Below are 18,997 nucleotides of genomic sequence, written 5' to 3' on the forward strand. Positions count from 1 at the left end.
TGTGTAACACTTGAAAAACCTAAAAATCACCTAAAAGGTGCAGCCGTCACAACTCTCCAAGTGTTTAACAAAGCCAATCACCTTGAAGGACCTGTTTCCAACATTGAAGATGCTTTATTCTCTTAGTTTGTTTTAAGCTTTGTTTCATGTTCTTTAACTTGTAAACCTAATCTTCTCTTATAAGAAGTTGTTGTAGGTATTTCAAATTCTTAGTAGTTGTTAGGCAGTTTACCTTTCAATCTATTAAGTGGTACCCTTGGCTAGTTTAGTCTAAGGTGTATTAGTTGAGTTTGGCTATAGATAGTCAACCTTAGTTTCCTTGGCTATAGTTAGTCAAGTGGAGGTATTTGCAATCAGTGTATTGCAAAGGTTGAGGGACTACGGGAGTTAGTTCCTAGGTTGCCACCATTGTAAAGGTTGAGAGATTATGGGAGTTAGTTCCTAGCTTACGATAGGTTGTAATATAATATTGCTCGTGTAGTGGAGTTGAAATCCTACTAGGGTAGGTTGTGATTTTTAATCCCTTGAGCAAGGAGTTTTTCACGGTAAAAACAGTGCCTTCTTTACTTACTGCATTGCATAAAAGAACTGGTACTCAACCAGGTCTCTTCATATTGTGTTTTGTGGACGCATAGCCTACATTAATTGGGATGAGTCCTTATCATGTTATATTATAGAATAGATCTTTAGCCTATAACTCAACCCAAAAACTAGCTCATGAAGGGAGGATTGCCTAAGTCCATATAAAGAGATCACCATCCCTTTTTCATTTGATATGGGACTCTTCAACACTCATTAATAATGGAAATATGCACAAGTCAAGCAAATTGACAGCCACAAATTAAATCATAAAGAGGGATGCCCTAGTGATATCTGTAGTACTTACTTTTAACAAGGGCTATAATCAATTGGGAATAACGTACATATTGTTATCCAATCTGTGATCAAAACAATAAACGTCTTTAGTAAAATAATGTTCAAACAACGAAAAAATATTTCAATAAAATCGAGAAAAGAAAATGACAAAAACTAATATTCGAGACCACAAAATTCATTATGTGTCCTTAAGGAATTTAATCCCCTCAAGTACCCGAGGTTATGAATTACTTCATTCTAGGATATAACAGATAAACCTGTCAAAGGAGTAGTGGTAGCTTAAATGCCTATGACTTCACGCGAACTCAAAGATGGTAACGAATCACACAAGGCACTGACTTAGTTTTTTATTTTGTAAAAGTATGGAACATGCATGTTGGGTGTGAGAACAAAGTACCACATTGGTAGCTAAAAAGAAAAAGGAGCTGCTTATAAGATGTTGGATATTCTTAATTATGTGATGCATTTTGGGGAAAACCGTGCGGCTTTGGCCAAAGCGGACTATATCACATCATGTTAAGAGCATTTTTGGACTGTTTTAGCCCAACAATTGGTATAAGAGCCAATGGTTTGGCGGGACGAGTATAAAGATTACGGAGTGTGGCGTGGGGCCCGTCTATGGGTTGGTTTATAACCTTTACTCGTAGCTTTGAAGACGCATACATAAACTTTGGGCTTCGGTGACCGTAAAAACTCTGACAATGTAGATGGCACACAGACATATTGAATCTCTGACCCGTGAATTATGCTAATAAGCCATGTGGAACATAGTTTGAGGGGGAGATTATTGCGTGTGTTAACAAAGTACCACATTGGTAGCTTAAAAGAAAAAGGAGCTACTTATAAGGTGTTGGATACTCTTAATGATGGGAGGCCTTTTGGGGAAAACCGTGCGGGATTGGCCCAAAGCAGATAATATCACATTATGTCAAAAGTATCTTTGGACTGTTTTAGCCCAACAATGAAGATGATTTGCAGAATATTTTTTATTTCAGAATGTAGAAAAATGAGGCATTGCCTCTGTATTTATAGCCACAAAATACCTGTTCAAAACAGGTATGGTGTCTATTCGGAAAGGCATGGTGTCTATTCGGTAAGGCCATGCCTTTTTTGAAAATAGAAATGTCTGTTGGAAAATATTCTGTGAATTTCTAAATTAATTTTAGGGCGGAAAAATATCAAAAAATGAAAATATGAATAAAATAAATCTTGTCTAAAAAATTATCAATTAATCAGATCATTTGACCTAATCCAAATTCAAAGCCGAAGCTGAACCGAATGACGACGACAGCGCTAGGGGAGTCCCTTTTCTCAACTCTTTAAGAGTTAGAAGAAGTGCTTCCATATATAAGCACACAACTCTCTCTTTCCACTACCAACGTGGTTCAAAGCTCCTTTCCAAAAAGAAAAGAATTTTGCTTTAAATTTCATTTTCCATGCATTTTCTTTTTTCCTCCATTTCTCATTCACATCCACATAGCTAGCTTCATTCATTAGCTAGCTTCAACGATCCCCTATATGAATGGGAAATGGCCATACGATGCAAAACATGCATGCATGAAAAGTTGTGTGATTCGTAAGCAAAGAGTAATTGCGTCTGGATAAATAGGTTTCCCTTTGAACTTTTCGTAGTAAACATATGTCGGATATATTTTGAAAATAGGTAGATTTGATATCTTTGAATCGTCGAGCTTTGGTGTATACCTAGACAACCACATGTCACACAAATAACCCTTTAACCTTCTTTGGTTCTCACAGTTGTGTTCTTTTCAGCCAGGAACACCGCCTGGTTTCATGAGTGCACAGAGCATGGGCCTTTACCTAACATACTCCTTGAAGTGGCTTACACTTCACACTCAGATAGGTGATTCCTAAACGTTCCATCCCGTAGATACACTATCTGGTCATACCTGCCATTAAAAAGCTTTAATGCTTTATCCTTATTTCTAAACGTTGTCTTCATCGTGAGAATAGGTTGAGTTATTCGACAATGTTGAACCGTCATTCATAACTTTGTTTGACCTCTTTGAACCTAACTCTTGGGATCTCTAGTCTACTAGGTAGAGTTACCGCCATACTGACTTATCCTAGGCCTTAAACCCACTCCCCTCGATGATCTTTCAACCGCCTCTCTAGTTAGGCCTTTTGTAAGTGGATCCGACACGTTATCTCTTGACTTTACATAGTCAATTGTAATAACTCCACCAGAGAGTAGCTGTCGAACGGTATTATGTCTCCGTCGTATGCGACGAGATTTACCTTTATACATAACGCTCCCTGCTCTACCTATTACTGCTTGGCTATCCCAATGTATGCATATAGGTACTACAGGTTTGGGCCAGAAAGGAATATCTTCTAAGAAATTCTGGAGCCATTCAGCTTCTTCACCGGCTTTGTCTAGAGCTATGAACTCAAACTCCATTATAGAGCGAGCAATACATGTCTATTTGGATTTAGACGACTTCCATGACACCGCTCCTCCACCAATCGTGAATACATATCCACTTGTAGATTTGGATTCTGTTGATTCGGTGATCCAATTTGCATCACTGTATCCTTCAATAACTGTGGGATATTTATTGCAATGCAAGGCAAAGTTTTGGTATGTTTTAAGTATCGGATAACTCGTTTCATTGACATCCAATGCGTTTGATTGGGATTACTCATGTACCGGCTTATTTTACTTATAACACAAGCTATATCTGGTCGCGTACAGTTCATGATGTACATTAAACTTCTCAATACTGTAGCATATCCCAATTGACACTCATTTTCACTTTTGTTCTTTGCAAGAGCAAGGTTTACATCAACTGGAGTTTTTGCAGTTTTGAAATCTAAATACTTGAACTTCTCAAGTAATCCTTCAATGTAATGAGACTGTGACAGTGCTAGACCTTGAGGAGTCTTATGGATCTTAATTCCTAAAATTAAGTCAGCAGCTCCTAAGTCTTTCATATCAAATTTGCTAGCTAGCATACGCTTAGTGACATTTATGTCAGCAATGTCTTTACTCATAATCAACATATCATCAACATACAAACAAACAATGACTATATGATTCAGAGTGTTCTTAATGTAAATACATTTATCACACTCATTAATCTTGAATCTATTGGCCAACATCGTTTGGTCAAATTTTGCATGCCATTGTTTGGGTGCTTGTTTTAGTCCGTACATAGACTTAACAAGTCGTATATTTTCTTTTAAACAAGTTGCATATTTTCTTTTCTTTCCCGAGAACTTCAAACCCCTTCGGGTTGTTCCATGTAGATTTCTTCATCTAAATTCCCATATAAGAAAGCTGTCTTAACGTCCATTTGATGGATTTCAAGACCATACACAGCGGCTAAAGCTATTAACACCCAAATAGATGTTATTCTTGTTACCAGTGAGTATGTGTCAAAATAATCAAGACCTTCTCGTTGTCTGAATCCTTTGACAACAAGTCTTGCCTTATATTTGTCAATATTACCATCATCTTTCATTTTCCTTTTGAATATCCATTTAGAGCCTAAAGGTTTGTTGCCGGGTGGAAGATCAACCAACTCCCATGTATGGTTGTTTAATATGGATTCAATTTCACTATTGACTGCCTCTTTCCAATATTGAGCTTCCGAAGAAGTCATAGCTTCTTTAAAATTTTGAGGCTCACTTTCCAACAAAAATGTCAGAAAATCTGATCCAAGGATGTAGCCGTCCTTTGACGTTTACTACGCTTTGGATTTTCGTTACTTGGTGTATTTTCCTTTGATTCTTCCCGAGGTCGTTTAGATCCTTCGCCAGATGAATCACATTTACCTTTATACGGATAAATAGTTTCAAAAAATTCGGCATTATCTGATTCTATTATCGTATTGGTATGAATGTCGGGATTTTCTGATTTGTACACCAAAAATCGATATGCTTTACTATTGGTGGCATATCCAATGAAAACACAGTCAACGATTTTGGGTCCTATTTTTACCCTCTTGGGTTTAGGAACCTGCACCTTTGCCAAACACCCCCACACTTTAAAGTATTTCAAGTTGGGTTTTCTTCCTTTCCATAATTCATATGGAATGGATTGTGTTTTATTATGGGGTACTCGGTTGAGTATTCGATTAGCTGTAAGTAAAGCTTCCCCCCCCACCCCAAGTTCTGCGGTAATCCAGAACTTATCAATAAAACATTCATCATCTCCTTTAAAGTTCAATTCTTTCTTTCTGCAATCCCATTAGATTGTGGTATGTATGGAGTGTCTGTTCAGAAAAACCATGCCTTTTTCGAAAATAAAAAAATGTTTGTTGGGAAATATTCTGCGAATTGTTTCAATTATTTTTAGTGCGGAAAAATATCATAAATGAATAAAGTAAATTTGGTCTCCAAAAATTATCAATCAATTCCAAAGCTGAGCGACGAAGACGGCATGAAGGGAGTCCCTCTTCTCCGCTCTTTAAGAGTTAGAAGAAGTGCTTTCATATATAAGCACACAACTCTCTCTTTCGCGGATCAATGTGGTACAAAGCTCCTTTCCAAAAAAAAAAAAAAAGAACTTTGCTTTAAATTTCATTTTCCCACCATTTCTTTTTCCTCCATTTCTCATTCACACCTAGTTAGCTAGCTTCATTCATTAGCTAGCTTCAACAAATATACTCCCTCTGTCCTAATTTATGTGATACACTTTCCTTTTTAGTCTGTCCCAAAAAGAATGATACATTTCCTTATTTGATAACAATTTAACTTTAAAATTTACCTTTTACGCTTAACGAAATAATCTCTAACCACACAAATGTGTTTGGCTTATTTTAGACCACAAGATTCAAAAGTGTTAATTATTTCTTAAACTCCATGCCCAGTCAAACTATATCATATATATATTGAGACGGAGGGAGTTACATTATTATGCATATCATGTCCTTTTGCAGAAATGAGACCAATAACGCCGATGACAATTTTCTAGTAGTTTAAACGTTAAATGAAGCAGTTCTCAGAGTTGAACATCAGAACGTGTTCATGTCCAGAAATACGTACAATCTCAGTGTCAGATTTGACAAAAAAATTGACGTGTTTAAGGGAATCAATTGAAGTGCATGTGAGAGAAGACGTGTTTAATTTGCAGACCCAAAACAATTCAAAAAAACCATCTCATTTTTTGAAAATCTAATTCTTTTGCATAAGACTGTTCACAGAGTTAGACGGATCATTCCCACGGTTTCGGATATACTAGATTTTATTGTTAAAATACATAAATAATTAAAACTAAGTAGTATGGGTTATCATCTAATTTCTATATGACAAAAAGTAAACGATAGAGGGGGAGGCCTGCGTATGCACCAAGAAGTTTGGAAATTGTGGTGGTTGGCCATATATGCCAATAATCAAATGAAAACGAAAGCTGGTGAAATCTGAGTCGGACTTCCATCTTCCTGTGTTGGCTCTTCATAAGGCCATATAATGACATATATCATGGATTAGAGTAAAATGCATTGATAGTGAAAAATAATTCACATGATTAGTCGACTACTGATAGAGATTTATTTATATTTGTTTGTCAAAATATTATTCTTTTTGCACTAAAAGTGCATAAAACTTAGGACCCGTTTGACCATGCGAATTTTCACTTTTTTTTTTCCAGAAAATTGTTTTCATTTTATTTGAAAATTATCATTTGACCATGAAAATTCTAAATACAACTTGAAGTTGTATTTGAAATTTTGAAAATACCTAAAATCCTGTTTTCACTTTTTTCACTTTCAGTGCATTCAAACAACCAAATATTTTTTTGCAAAAACTATAACCAAACATAACTCCATCTTCAACTTCAAAATTCCAAATAAAGTGAAAAATATTTGGTTTTCATGGCCAAATGCCTACTAATTTTTTTCACATGATCAGTGAATAGAAATTTATTATTCTGTAAATTAATTTGTGTAAATATTGTTTTTGTAATTAAGAGTGCATAAAACATGAACTCGCGTATATATTTCCTGCGCCACCAAATCACCCTTCCTTACAATTACACATTATTATCCCTGCCGTCGAGACATGCTGCAATCCATAGAGAAGTATTTCATGATTTATTAATTGAGAGATTAGATTCGTTTCATGCCTTTGTATGCGTTAGACTTATTTTTTATTTTTTTGAGTATATTTTAACATGCAAGGAGCAGCACGAAGTGGAAACGTAAGGAATCACTGGTTCGGTGGGACATATTCTCCATTTGCAAATGCGGCGAGACGCAGGCAACTTTTCTAACAAAGAAATAATGTAGGTTCATGAACCTCAACTTCAGCTTTCCAATCATTAAAAACAAAATAAAACATTTAAAATTAGAAATTTTTTAAATATAAAAATATATTATTCGAAGCAGATTGAAAAGAAAAAAGTGTTATGTGAAATAAAACAAGGAGAACAAGGTTTCCATAGGAAGTTGTCCCCGTTAGAATGTTGTGGCACAAGATTCATCTTATCATTAATTACATTATTTTATATCCATATAAATGCTTGAAGATCATCCTTCTTTAGTAGAAAAACACACATAAAAACGTACTAATTGACTACTCGTACACCTCTTTACGCCCTCCAAAAGCCATCTATATCCATAATTATCCTACTATATATCCTGGACGAAGCCAAAAAATAAACCCCGGTCCCTTCATTTACAGTTTCATTCTTGTTTATTGCTATACTAAATAGTAGTAGTACTTTAAAGTCAAGACAAGAACAGTGACCAAAAGATTACAATATCCATCTCGATAACTTAATTGTTGGGCTCTACTTAATTTTAATCAGGCTTGTACCCTATGTTTGCTATGAAAGGAAAAGGTGAGGTAAATATTAAGATTCTTTTTGTAGCTAGGTACTGAAGAAAGGAGTCCGGAATCAAAATGCCCCAAAAAAAATTACTTTGAACTAAAATATTCCAACAAAAAAAATGTTACAAAACAATCTTTAGCGCAGTAATTTGCTGCGTTAAAGCAGTTCACGGAGACGGAGCCGTTAACTGCTTTAGCGCAGTATTTTACTGCGTTATAGAAGCTGTTAAAAAAAAAAAATCTATAACGCAGTAAAATACTGCGTTATAGAAACAGTACAAAAAAAAATTGGCCAACTTTATTTTTTGAAACACTTAGTGTTTTTTTTCATACTTTGACCAATGATTAGTCGTGTGTTAAGACTCCGAAACGTCAATATTTTATATAGAACCTGATATTTTTTTCTGGGTACAATAATGTAGGCTCAATACATCAAGGATACGTAAACATTCGGATCGTCATTTTAGGGGTTGAAAAGGTGCCCGAAGTAAGTTTTGTTTGTAAACTTTAGGTTTAAGTGTTCTATATACATAGGCGTCCATTTTTGTTTGAAGACTTGTTGTCATTAGCTTAAAGTTTTTTATTTTTAGAGTTTAGATTTAAGTGTGTTATTTTTTAAAGCGTAACTTTATTTCGAATATATGCGATTTTTTGCCCTCGGATGTCCGATTTACGCGATTTTTTTTTTTTTTGCAACATATTCGAAATAAAGTTACACATTAAAAAATAACACACTTAAGGAACTTAGTGTTTTTTTTTTCATAAAAAGATCGCAACATCTTATTTTAATAAATCTTTTCTTTGCAGCGCTTAGTGTTTTTTCCATACTTTGACCAACGATTAGTCGTGTGTCAAGACTCCGAAACGTCAATTTTTATATAGAACCTGACATTTTTTTTTGCGTACTATAATGTAGGCTCAATACATCACGGATACGTAAACGTTCGGATCGTCATTTTAGGGGTTGAAAAGGTACCCGAAGTAAGTTTTGTTTAAGGTTTAAGTGTTTTATTTTTTAAGGTTTTGATTTAAGTGTGTTATTTTTTAATCAAGACATAACTTTATTTTGAATATAAATATAATTCTAAAAAATATAGGGAGAAAAACTAGTTGCAAAGTGGTTAAACTTTAGATGGTCATAACTTTGCGCTCGGATGTCCGTTTTACGCGTTTTTTTTGTTTGTTTTGAACTTGTGTATTTTTTCGAGATTTATGAGGACAAACTGCGGCAAGGCGGTTTGGCAAAGCCGATTTTTAAAAAAACACCTTTTATCCAATTCAATTTCAATTTTCCCCCAAATTGGCCTGAAATTTTCAGTTTTATTTACTTATAAGATGATGATACGCAATAGATTTCAACGTAAAAATTCTGGGGTAATGTAGCTGTGAATGTCAATTTCACTTCTGCGTTCAATTTTTGAAAATAAAGCTGACTAATTTTCCCGACATATAAAGTTGACTAAAATAACCTTACAGTCAAACACTAAGTTTTTTCAAATAAAACTTACTTCGGGCACCTTCTCAACCCCTAAAATGACGATCCGAACGTATACGTATCCTTGATGTATTGAGCCTACATTATTGTACGGAGAAAAAAATATCAGGTTCTATATAAAATATTGACGTTTTGGCGTCTTGACACACGACTAATCGTTGGTCAAAGTATGAAAAAACACACTAAGTGTTGCAAAAAAAAAAAAAATTTGCCAAATTTTTTTTTTTAGTGCTCGCTATTTTACTCCGCTATACAAAAAAAAATAAAAAATTCTTTAGCGCAGTAAAATACTACGCTAAAGCAGTTAAAAACCTTTTGGCAATGACTTTATTTTCAATAAATCTAAACCCTAAAAATAAATAACCTTAAGCTAATGACAACAAGTCTTCAAACAAAAATGGACGTCTATGTATATAGAACACTTAAATCTAAAGTTTACAAATAAAACTTACTTCGGGCACCTTTTCAACCCCTAAAATGACGATCCGAACGTTTACGTATCCTTGATGTATTGAGCCTACATTAATGTACGCAAAAAAAAATATCAGGTTCTATATAAAATATTGACATTTCGGAGTCTTGACACACGATTAATCATTGGTCAAAATATGGAAAAAAACACTAAGTGTTGCAAAAAATAAAGTTGGCCAATTTTTTTTTACTTTAGCTATATAACGCGATAAAAATCGCGCTAAAGCGATTAACGGACTCCGTCTCCGTGAAGCTTGCTTTTAGCGCGATGAATTACTGCGCTAAAGATAGTTTTGTAACATTTTTTTTATTGGGGTATTTTGGTTCAAAGTGGTTTTTTTTTGGGCATTTTGATTCCGGACTCCTGAAGAAAGTATAAGCACTTGTGAAATCAAAACCGCGTTTCTTTTTTCTTTAACTAAATGTTTTGGATAACTATATATGGATTCCTCCAATGCCACAACTGTGTCGCCACGCAATTACTCATATTTATTGGCTATGATCAAACTAGAATTTTTGCGTTGTCAGCTTGCTCTTAACTAATTAAATTGTAAACATGGTTGGTAGTTTCAGCTTAACAACTTGAACACTAGCTTCTGGCCGTTTTTCAAAGATAAAACTAGATTAAGATTCTTTGTGGACAATGAATTAATTAATCCCAAGCTTTTGGTAATGTAATGGTGATCGACTAAATGTCATTATATCCAACATTTTTATATCTTATCTAGGACTTAGTAAACTTTAAAACTTATAGATAAGGCATCTTGACTTTATATTAGCACCGTCCCCTTCTTCCTAAACCTGTTAACCGGTTTGAACTGGACCGGTAACCGATTAACAAACCGGCCGGTTTCCGGTTAAAAAATCGGAACCGGCCACCGGTTTCGGTTTACCGGTTAAAAACCCGAAACCGGAACCGATCGAGTTCAAACACGTCCAAAACTTTTTTATTTTTTGTATAGTATATATATATATATATATATATATATATATATATATATATATATATATATATATTATAGTATTTATTAATATATTGTAGGTATATTTACATATGTTATATAAGTTTATAAGTAAAGTTTATATATTTACTAATGAGCTAACAGCAAGTCGATAATACATATACGATATACGTGTATATACGTGTATATACGTATATATATATATATATATATATATATATATATATATATATATATATATATATATATACGTATAACTTATATATTATAACTTAAGTTATTTATAGCTTAATTTTTTTCTAAGTTTATAAATTTGTATATATATATATTAAGTTATACTACATATACCTAAAATATAGTAAGAATATACTTATATATATTGTTTAAGTTATATGTATACTATATATTATAAGTATATTCTTAGTATATTTTAGTTATTTTTCAATTATATAACTTTCTAGTTTTTAATTTAAGTAGATGTATATTATAAGTATATTTTTAGTATATTTTAGGTATATTCCTAACTTAATATAAGTAAAAATATGAATAAAAATATGAACACAAGTAAATAGAAGAAAGCTCAATGAGCTATATATTTTATTCATTATTGGATAACATTTATTTGCAATTTGTAATTTTTTTTTAACTTGCAAATAATACATGAGTTGCAAAGAAATAGTAGAATAATAAAATCACCAATTCTCAATCATTTGGTTAATTTCCCCCATATCATATTCGGCCATGGAGATATCTTCAAAGTCTTCCATTTGGTCCGGTCTACTTGTTCTCAAATCTTCAATCTCTTCCTCTTCGCCTTCCTCCGCTTCTAAGTTTTGGTTGGGTCGCTCCGATCTAATCCAATCGCGAATGCACACTAGTACTTGCAAGCTAAAGCTTCGGATAATGAGTGTCTATGGTCTCCAATTTGTTGTCTTCCTTGGCTAAATGCACTCTCCGAAGCCACGGTTGATACTTGAACCGTAAGGATATCTCGAGCCATTCTTGAGAGTATCGGATGACTTGCCTTGTATTTCTTCCACCACGCTAAGACGTCCAACTCATCTAGTTCCTTGATATCCACATTTGGCTGCATCAAATAAAAGTTATATTCATCAAAGTTTGCACTATAAGAAGGAGTTGGCTGTGAATGTAAAACTTTTAAATGCGACAAACCCGACAAGCCCTTTTTGCTACTTTGAGAAGTAATAGGGAGTGGAGCAATGGGTGTAGCATGTTCTTCCAAATTAGAATAATGAATAAAAACTTTCTAAACTAAGATCAATAGCAAGTTAGAAACCATTTAAAGATGGTTGAACTCCCTCTTCAATTTCTAAAAATGTATAAATTTGACCAACCAATGCTCTAGTATAAGACACTTTTAAACAAGGATTTAAAAGATAACCCAATATAAATAAAATCACCAACTCCACTAACAGTATTATAATTGCAAAATTAATAATTGAAACTATAATAAGACTTTATAATATTTATTTGAGAGAAATTTAAAGTGACTAATTGTTGCAAAGTAACTATAATTGAGAGATTGAGATTTGAGAGAAAGAGAAGAGTGAATTGGTGTGGATTAAAATGGAAATGGAGAGGGGTTTATATAGGGGTGGGGGATGGGTTAAAGTGTTAAAAAAAAAGCTTGGGGGTGGGTGGGGGGGGGGGGGAATGGGTTTTGGGACCGTTTGACAACGGCCATTTTTGCAAATGGACCGTTGCCCAACGGTCCAAATTAGCAGCCCAACGGCTACAAATTTTTTTTTGTTTTAATTCGATCGGTTTTACAGGTTTAATCGGTCCGGTTCCGGTTTAACCGATTCTGATTCCAAAAAAATAGAAACCGAAACCGATAGTTAATATACGGTTAACCGGTTCCGATTACGGTTTGAATTGGTTAACCCGAACCGGCTGACGGGTTTACTTCTTCCGTTTTCGACTAGTTCTAAAATTTGTTTTGAAAAAGCTTTTCTTGAGTTGAGGGTCTATCAGAAACAACCTCTCTACCTGAGTAAGATAAGAATAAGGCCTGCGTACACCCCACAACTCAATATGTTATTGTACATATCGAGTAGTAATTCTATTAGATCTCTCTCTAAAATACCGGCGGCGAGAACATAACATTGGGATATATAGCTAAAATCGTAAAGACAATAGGATGCATTTTGTCATAATTTAACCAGATGATATTTGAAACTCACTGATTCAATTGCATTACTTCAAGAAGCAGGTAAATATTCAATTATTCAAAGTATTGAGAAGTAAAAGAGAGGAAACATATCCTTCTATTCATGTCCAACATTCATTAGACTGGTTATGCAACACCAAAAGAAAGCAAAACATACAAAGAACAACAAAAGAGAAGAAGGAAACACTGGGAAACTTTCCATTCCCCTCCCCCCTCCCCCCTCCCCCCCCCCAACTCTTGTTTCTGTATTACTATTCATAAGAAAGAAAGGGGAATCCTGCGCCAGTGATGTACAAAAAACTCACCAGAATCTATTTCTGGGGAAGAAAAGAAAGATTTAACCAAGAAAAAGAAAGGAAAAATAAAATAAAAATAAGGTTAATAAAAACCTAAGTGAACAAGCTCAGTAGTGTGGGTTCTTTTCCTTGTTGATCTGCACAACACATAGTCTTTACAACAGATTCCTCTGAGTTCCTCGATGGAGGATCATACACCATTTGACTCTGAAAACCTCGTGTTAATAAACTGAAATCAAGATCTGCCGAATGACACCGTTTTTGCATCTTGGACGATCGCGTGTATTGATAAGGATCTATGCATTCAGATGTCTCATCCATTGGTGTTGTCTTTCCGAGAAACTCCGGGATTGGCTGCAATGCGCCGCCACGGAGAACAGTTTCTACCGCCGCTTGACATACGCGCCAATTGCCTGTCCATAATAGTCCCACAACTCCGTTCACTGGGTTAACTGTCCTTCCTACAGCTTCGTATAATAAGGACTGAAATAGACCTGTCAAATAGATCCAATTTCTCAATTCAGAAACAAAAAATAAAAGAGGAATCGAATGAATAAAACGAAAGGAACTTGAGTAAACGTAATTTTACACCTAACAGGTAATTATAGGTACATAATGAGTGAAACTAATAAACCAAAAATAAGGCTGACAATTTGTTACGACATAAGAAATTTATTTAGTCTGTTCTAATTTAGGTGTCACAATTCATTTTTTGAGAGTTAATTTACCTAATTTTTAAAGCTAAATTCTATTGGATTAACTCAATATTTTAAAATTAAAATTTAAATATTCAAAAACTATACAAAAAGTAAATGAATGTCTTCCCATCTCAATACGATGATAATATATATATTTTTTTAAATGTTGATCAAAGTTTGCGAATCTCGAAGCAAAAAGTGTCACATGACTGAGTATGAGTTAAATCCAAGAAAATTTACCACATACCAGGCCGTTGGTTTTCTGGGACAGCGGAAATAAAGGACATGAGACCGGCACGGCCGAAGAACTTGGCAACAAAAATGGTAGCATGGCCCTGAGCTTCAGGAGTTTCAATCCATTGCAAACAGGGTCTAAGAATACAGTTCTCACTGCATCCTTTTCGAAGCACTCGACAACCATTACAACTCATGATAAAAAAGAAGAAAATGGGACAGCTTGTATACCAATGCCTCACTAGGGCACGGAGATTTACTTATTAGAAAGATGGAGACAAATTATATCAAAATGTTCTAATTTGGTCGCAACGCAGAAAATTAGCAAGAAAGAGGAGAGAGAAGAGGAGGAGTACAGGCATGAAAGGAGAACGAAAGGCGTACATATAAAGAAGAGTTAACCACCAATTTTCTTATGTCACTTAAGTATGCAGATAACTAGAGTTCAGTATAAATTTTTTAAAGTTTAACTTATCAGGCCGCACCTTTGCCTATTTCAGTAGGTGATTTGCCATTTTTTAAATAGTAAATTTCACTTATTATAGATGATTATCCTTATCTCTCCTTTTAAAAAATTTGATAGTGTAAATATAGGAGTATTTTATAATGTTGGTATATATGTATAAGTAAACTCCTTTTCTTATTAAACCTTCAAAGAATGTGGTAGGATAAATAAGAATTAAGAATTATGTATTTTAATCAGAGTTTAAGTATTCAAACCTATGAAAAATAACAGTAGATTTTTTATAGAGAGCGCTTTTCCTTTATTAGTTTTATTATGCAATATGAATCCGAATAAATTGGACTATAGAATTTAGAGTCTAAAATATAATAGTACTTGTTAGAACAGATAAAAAAGAACTAATAATATAGTAAATTTTTTCGACACTGAATATTTCTTAAACTCTAGTAGATTTATTAAAAAATAAAATAAAGAAGAAAGGTAATTTGATTGCGTAGTGGGTAGTTTTGGGTTGGGTGAGGTGGAGTTTGGAGAGATTGTTACCATTGTGTATGGTTGGGTTAGATTCCCAAGTATTGGGCGAAAGCGGCTCCGGGTCACCGCGGATGATTGCTCCTCAACAGTTGGATTCTCCTTTTCTTCTTTAGATCTTTACTCAGAATATTGATAGCCTATCGCTATCAATATCTTAATTTTTTTTTTTCCCATAAGAATACTCAACAATATGCTTCATTTTGCAATTTCTATTGTCCGAGTAAGTACAAAAAATCCAATAAAGGAGCAAGTGGCAAAGTGGATGAGAACTAAATTGACCAATGGTGCATCCATATCACACTTTAAGAGTTTTTTCTCTCTCTAAATCTTCTTTTCCGATTATAAGATCTACCAGTATATAGGAACAATATCCAATGCTGAAGTTTGATTTTTTTATTTTATTTTATTGTGAAGTTGAAATTGTATTTGGATAGTTATAATAGGTATTTTGAAGATATACAAGTTGAAATTGAAGGGGAAAAAAAAATTGAGGTTGAAGTTAGAAAAAACGTTTATGAACTTTTTTAGAGTAGTGTGACAGCTGAGGTAGATGATTTGACTTGGTTCCTCTAGAAGAGTATCTTAGGAAGATATCATTTTGATGATATAGTATATGTTTATTGATTAAGACATCCATATAAGTTATGACTACTGCTTGGACGAAGGCAATATGCAGCCAATATCTCTTGGCTAATTAATGTGTTAAAAGAAGACATTTAACACATAAATCAATTAGTATATGCAAAGTATCAAAACTATTCTTACTACCGATCGACACAAGTAAATGAGATGCTAAGAGTTCCATATCTCCCTTCATCTTATTATGTACTAACAACAAACAAGTGTTATATTTAGTAAATAAGATCCCAACAAGCCATGCCACTATATTTAATATGTGAACTTTTAGATTAAATAGTTTTCAAATACTAAAAGATATTAATCTTTACGGATCAGACTAAAATGAAAAAAGTGTCTTACAAAATCAAATAAGAAAGTATAGTAACTTTCAGAAGATTTAGTTCTAATTAATATGTTTGAGAAATATGTTTAGAAATAAGTTTTGCAGTGTCGTTTTGATTAGGTTGCTTAAAAACAACTTGTTGGTTTAGATTGTTTCACCAAACAGAATAACCTGATTTCAAATAAAGTGTACGAATAATTCTTTTTTTCGGAGAAAGGCTGAAATATCTTGTATTATCTTAATTCTTCATTTATGCATTTTCGTCGATAATTTGGCTCATTTATCTTGGTCGAACTATAGGAAATGACTTATTTATCTTCAAAGCTATAGAAAATGGGCGTTAATCTTGCATTCATCGATAGTTTGACTCATTTATGCCATCAGTAGTTAATAAAAATGACTCATCCACTGCCATATTTCATTAAAGCTGATTTTACCATCCATGTATGACACGTGGCCTCCAACTAGATTATGGTTGTGGGTGGGTAAGGTGTATGGATCGGATATTTTATTAATTTGGTATTTAAAATTAGGCTGGTTTAATTAAACGACGTAGACCTCTAATTGGAGGCCACGTGTCATATCTGGTATTATAAAACCGGCGTTAATAAAAAATGGCGTGGATGATCATTTTGGTAACGGCGATGGCATAAATGAATCAAACTATTGATGAGTGGCGTAAATGGCCGAATTCATAGTTCGATGGCATAAATGAATTGCATTTCTATAGTTCGATGGCATAAATAAATTGTTATTGACGAGTGGCGTAAATGGCGTTAGATAGTTGGATGGCGTATTTGGCACTTTTAAGATTCTTTTTTTCATGTTTAATGAGGAAAATATATCTTTAGAAATGAAAACTTATTATTGAGAAGTGTTGTAGTAATATATTTGAGTGTTTTACCAAAAATGCCGGAATTTTATTTTTGATTTGTTCATTTATTTGCTTATTTTACCGATACCGCTTATAAGAAATTATGTGTACACCCGGTAGTCATTTAAACAGGAAAAAAAAAGAAAAAAAAAAGATAATTCAAGCAATTTTCTCAGATGAAGTTGAGGTCATACTATTACGTGTTACTACTATTTTTGTGAATAGCTCTTCTCTATGTTGTATTTGCATTTGTTTGAGTGAGTGTGAATGGCCAAAAACTTACGGCACTACACATTAGTACGTCATTGGAAAACCAAAGTGCAATGATAAAAACAGACATTATACTATGTGGAGTGGAAAAAGGAAGAAGGTGACGATGGAATAAAATTAGGTCACTGTCACTTTCTTGTCTTGGCGGATGTGGCATCCTTATCGTTTCAGCTACAGCTTGAAGCAATTTTTAGTTGCCTTTAACTCTTTTTTTTTTTTTTTTTTCCCTCAAAGATTTCATAGGGTTTGAATTAAGTAATGCCCCCAAAAATTCGGCTTGTCAACCTACACCCATATATGTGCTTGATGGAAAAAGTTTCACGAAATCGCATTCCATTTCAGTAGAGATATCTTCCAGAAAATTACGATCAAATACCATTTGACCATCTAGTCTATAAAATATATACACAATATATTAATAGTGTATAGTTTATATTAAACATACATATATACATACTTATGTATATAATATACATACTTATACACTACCTATACGGCTGAAGTGTATCGACAGTGTATCTTTATTTGATAAACTAGATGACCAAAGGATACATTTTCATAAATTTCCCTATAATTAATATTACGAAGTACTTCGCTCACTTTTGAGGATCGAAAGTAGTCAATCACAGAATATGGTTTGATTAATTATCCTAATTAGCTAGTATTAAGGGGTAAACTTTTCACATTATTTGTTTCACCACATACTAGGTACAAATGCAACAAGCTTGAGTACCTTTGGTTCTGTAAGGCGCATGAATCTGAAGGCTATGTTAAATATACGATAGAAAAATTACGTTATACATAGGTACATAATTAGTGAAGCATCATATGATAACACGATTGTGCTTAAGCAATATGGTGAGGCCTTATGGATATATTTCAAAAATAGCCACTTTTTAGCATTTATAATTGAGGAGTTTCAAAATTTACGGGATGAAACTTCAGGATAACTGCTATGGAATTGCCCATGTGAAATTTGAACTCCATGAAAATAGCTATTTAAATTACACGCCAAAAAACGCTAGCACGCGCTACTACTATGGCCTTAAGGTGAAAATTATCCATTATGTTCTCAATTATGATCCTTGAAATCACTCCATTATAATTTTCTTTTGCATATTCAGAACTGTGGCATCATAGGTGCCACCACCCATAAGAATTTCTTGAGTTCGAAATAGTGCTGAGTTGAACTCCATAAAAAATTTCCTGTCAAAATGTTGCAAGTGGAACTCCAAGAAAACTTTACGAACACTATCTTTGAGTTGGAGAAGGAGACAATTCAAATTAACCGCACAAATCAAACTCAAAAAATTTCAAACTCTTGCGCACTGTACCCAGGGACGATTTTATGTACTAATTTTGGGTCACGTGAACACATAGTCTCTCCGTAAAACTAGCTATTTTATGTATATATTTTTAAAAATTGGTATAATATTAATTGCAGGAACACATGCTAAAAGAAGGCTAAACGATGCACTTGGTTGAATGTTGAGTAATTTACTTAGAGGTCTAAGGATCAATTCTCACTTAATATATATATATATTTTTGAGTGGTGAACTCATGCTCTAGAGATCCTAAATTTGCCTCTGAATGTACCGAAGCTTTTCCTTATATTAACTAGGAGAATCTTTATTACTAGGAGAATCTTTATTTTAATTTTATCTTCGCATTAAGAAACGACTAAACATTGAGTAGTTTTAAATCAAGGGCTCAATAATTGAATGCTAATAAGTGGTCCGAAAGTGACTATTTGCCAGGATTTACGATTTTTCTTATTTTTGAAAGAGAAGGTCCTCCTTCTCTCTAGAAATTATATAGCCGTTATAACAAAATTAGCCGTTGCCATCCAATTTCCTCTGTCACTAACTTGATGGCG

At 33.7% G+C, this 18,997-nt stretch overlaps 1 protein-coding gene across 2 annotated transcripts; it reads right to left on the reverse strand.

Annotated features, from left to right (window-relative positions):
* Window positions 1-12,870: 12,870 nt before the first annotated feature.
* On the reverse strand, window positions 12,871-14,408 carry LOC132048016 (LOB domain-containing protein 38-like). 2 transcript variants are annotated; one of them, XM_059438965.1, is made up of 2 exons: window positions 14,032-14,408; window positions 12,871-13,580 (listed from the first exon to the last, which is right to left on the reverse strand). In XM_059438965.1, exons 1-2 carry the CDS (start codon window positions 14,213-14,215, stop codon window positions 13,180-13,182), a joined length of 585 nt encoding a protein of 194 aa, XP_059294948.1. In that variant the 5' UTR covers window positions 14,216-14,408; the 3' UTR covers window positions 12,871-13,179. The 2 variants fall into 2 exon arrangements, with proteins under 2 accessions (XP_059294948.1, XP_059294950.1); XM_059438967.1 differs by having other exon boundaries at window positions 14,025-14,155.
* Window positions 14,409-18,997: the final 4,589 nt, after the last annotated feature.

The sequence above is a fragment of the Lycium ferocissimum genome, chromosome 2 (genome assembly GCF_029784015.1).
Source record: "Lycium ferocissimum isolate CSIRO_LF1 chromosome 2, AGI_CSIRO_Lferr_CH_V1, whole genome shotgun sequence".
In the NCBI taxonomy this organism is placed as follows: domain Eukaryota; kingdom Viridiplantae; phylum Streptophyta; class Magnoliopsida; order Solanales; family Solanaceae; genus Lycium; species Lycium ferocissimum.

Bases quoted from the DNA above. Each gene is read 5' to 3' on its own strand.
- LOC132048016 (XM_059438965.1), bottom strand. From the start codon at position 14,215: ATGAGTTGTAATGGTTGTCGAGTGCTTCGAAAAGGATGCAGTGAGAAC. The intron at 13,581-14,031 runs GTATGTGGTAAA...TCTATTTGACAG, and splicing joins CCCAGAAAACCAACGGCCTG to GTCTATTTCAGTCCTTATTA.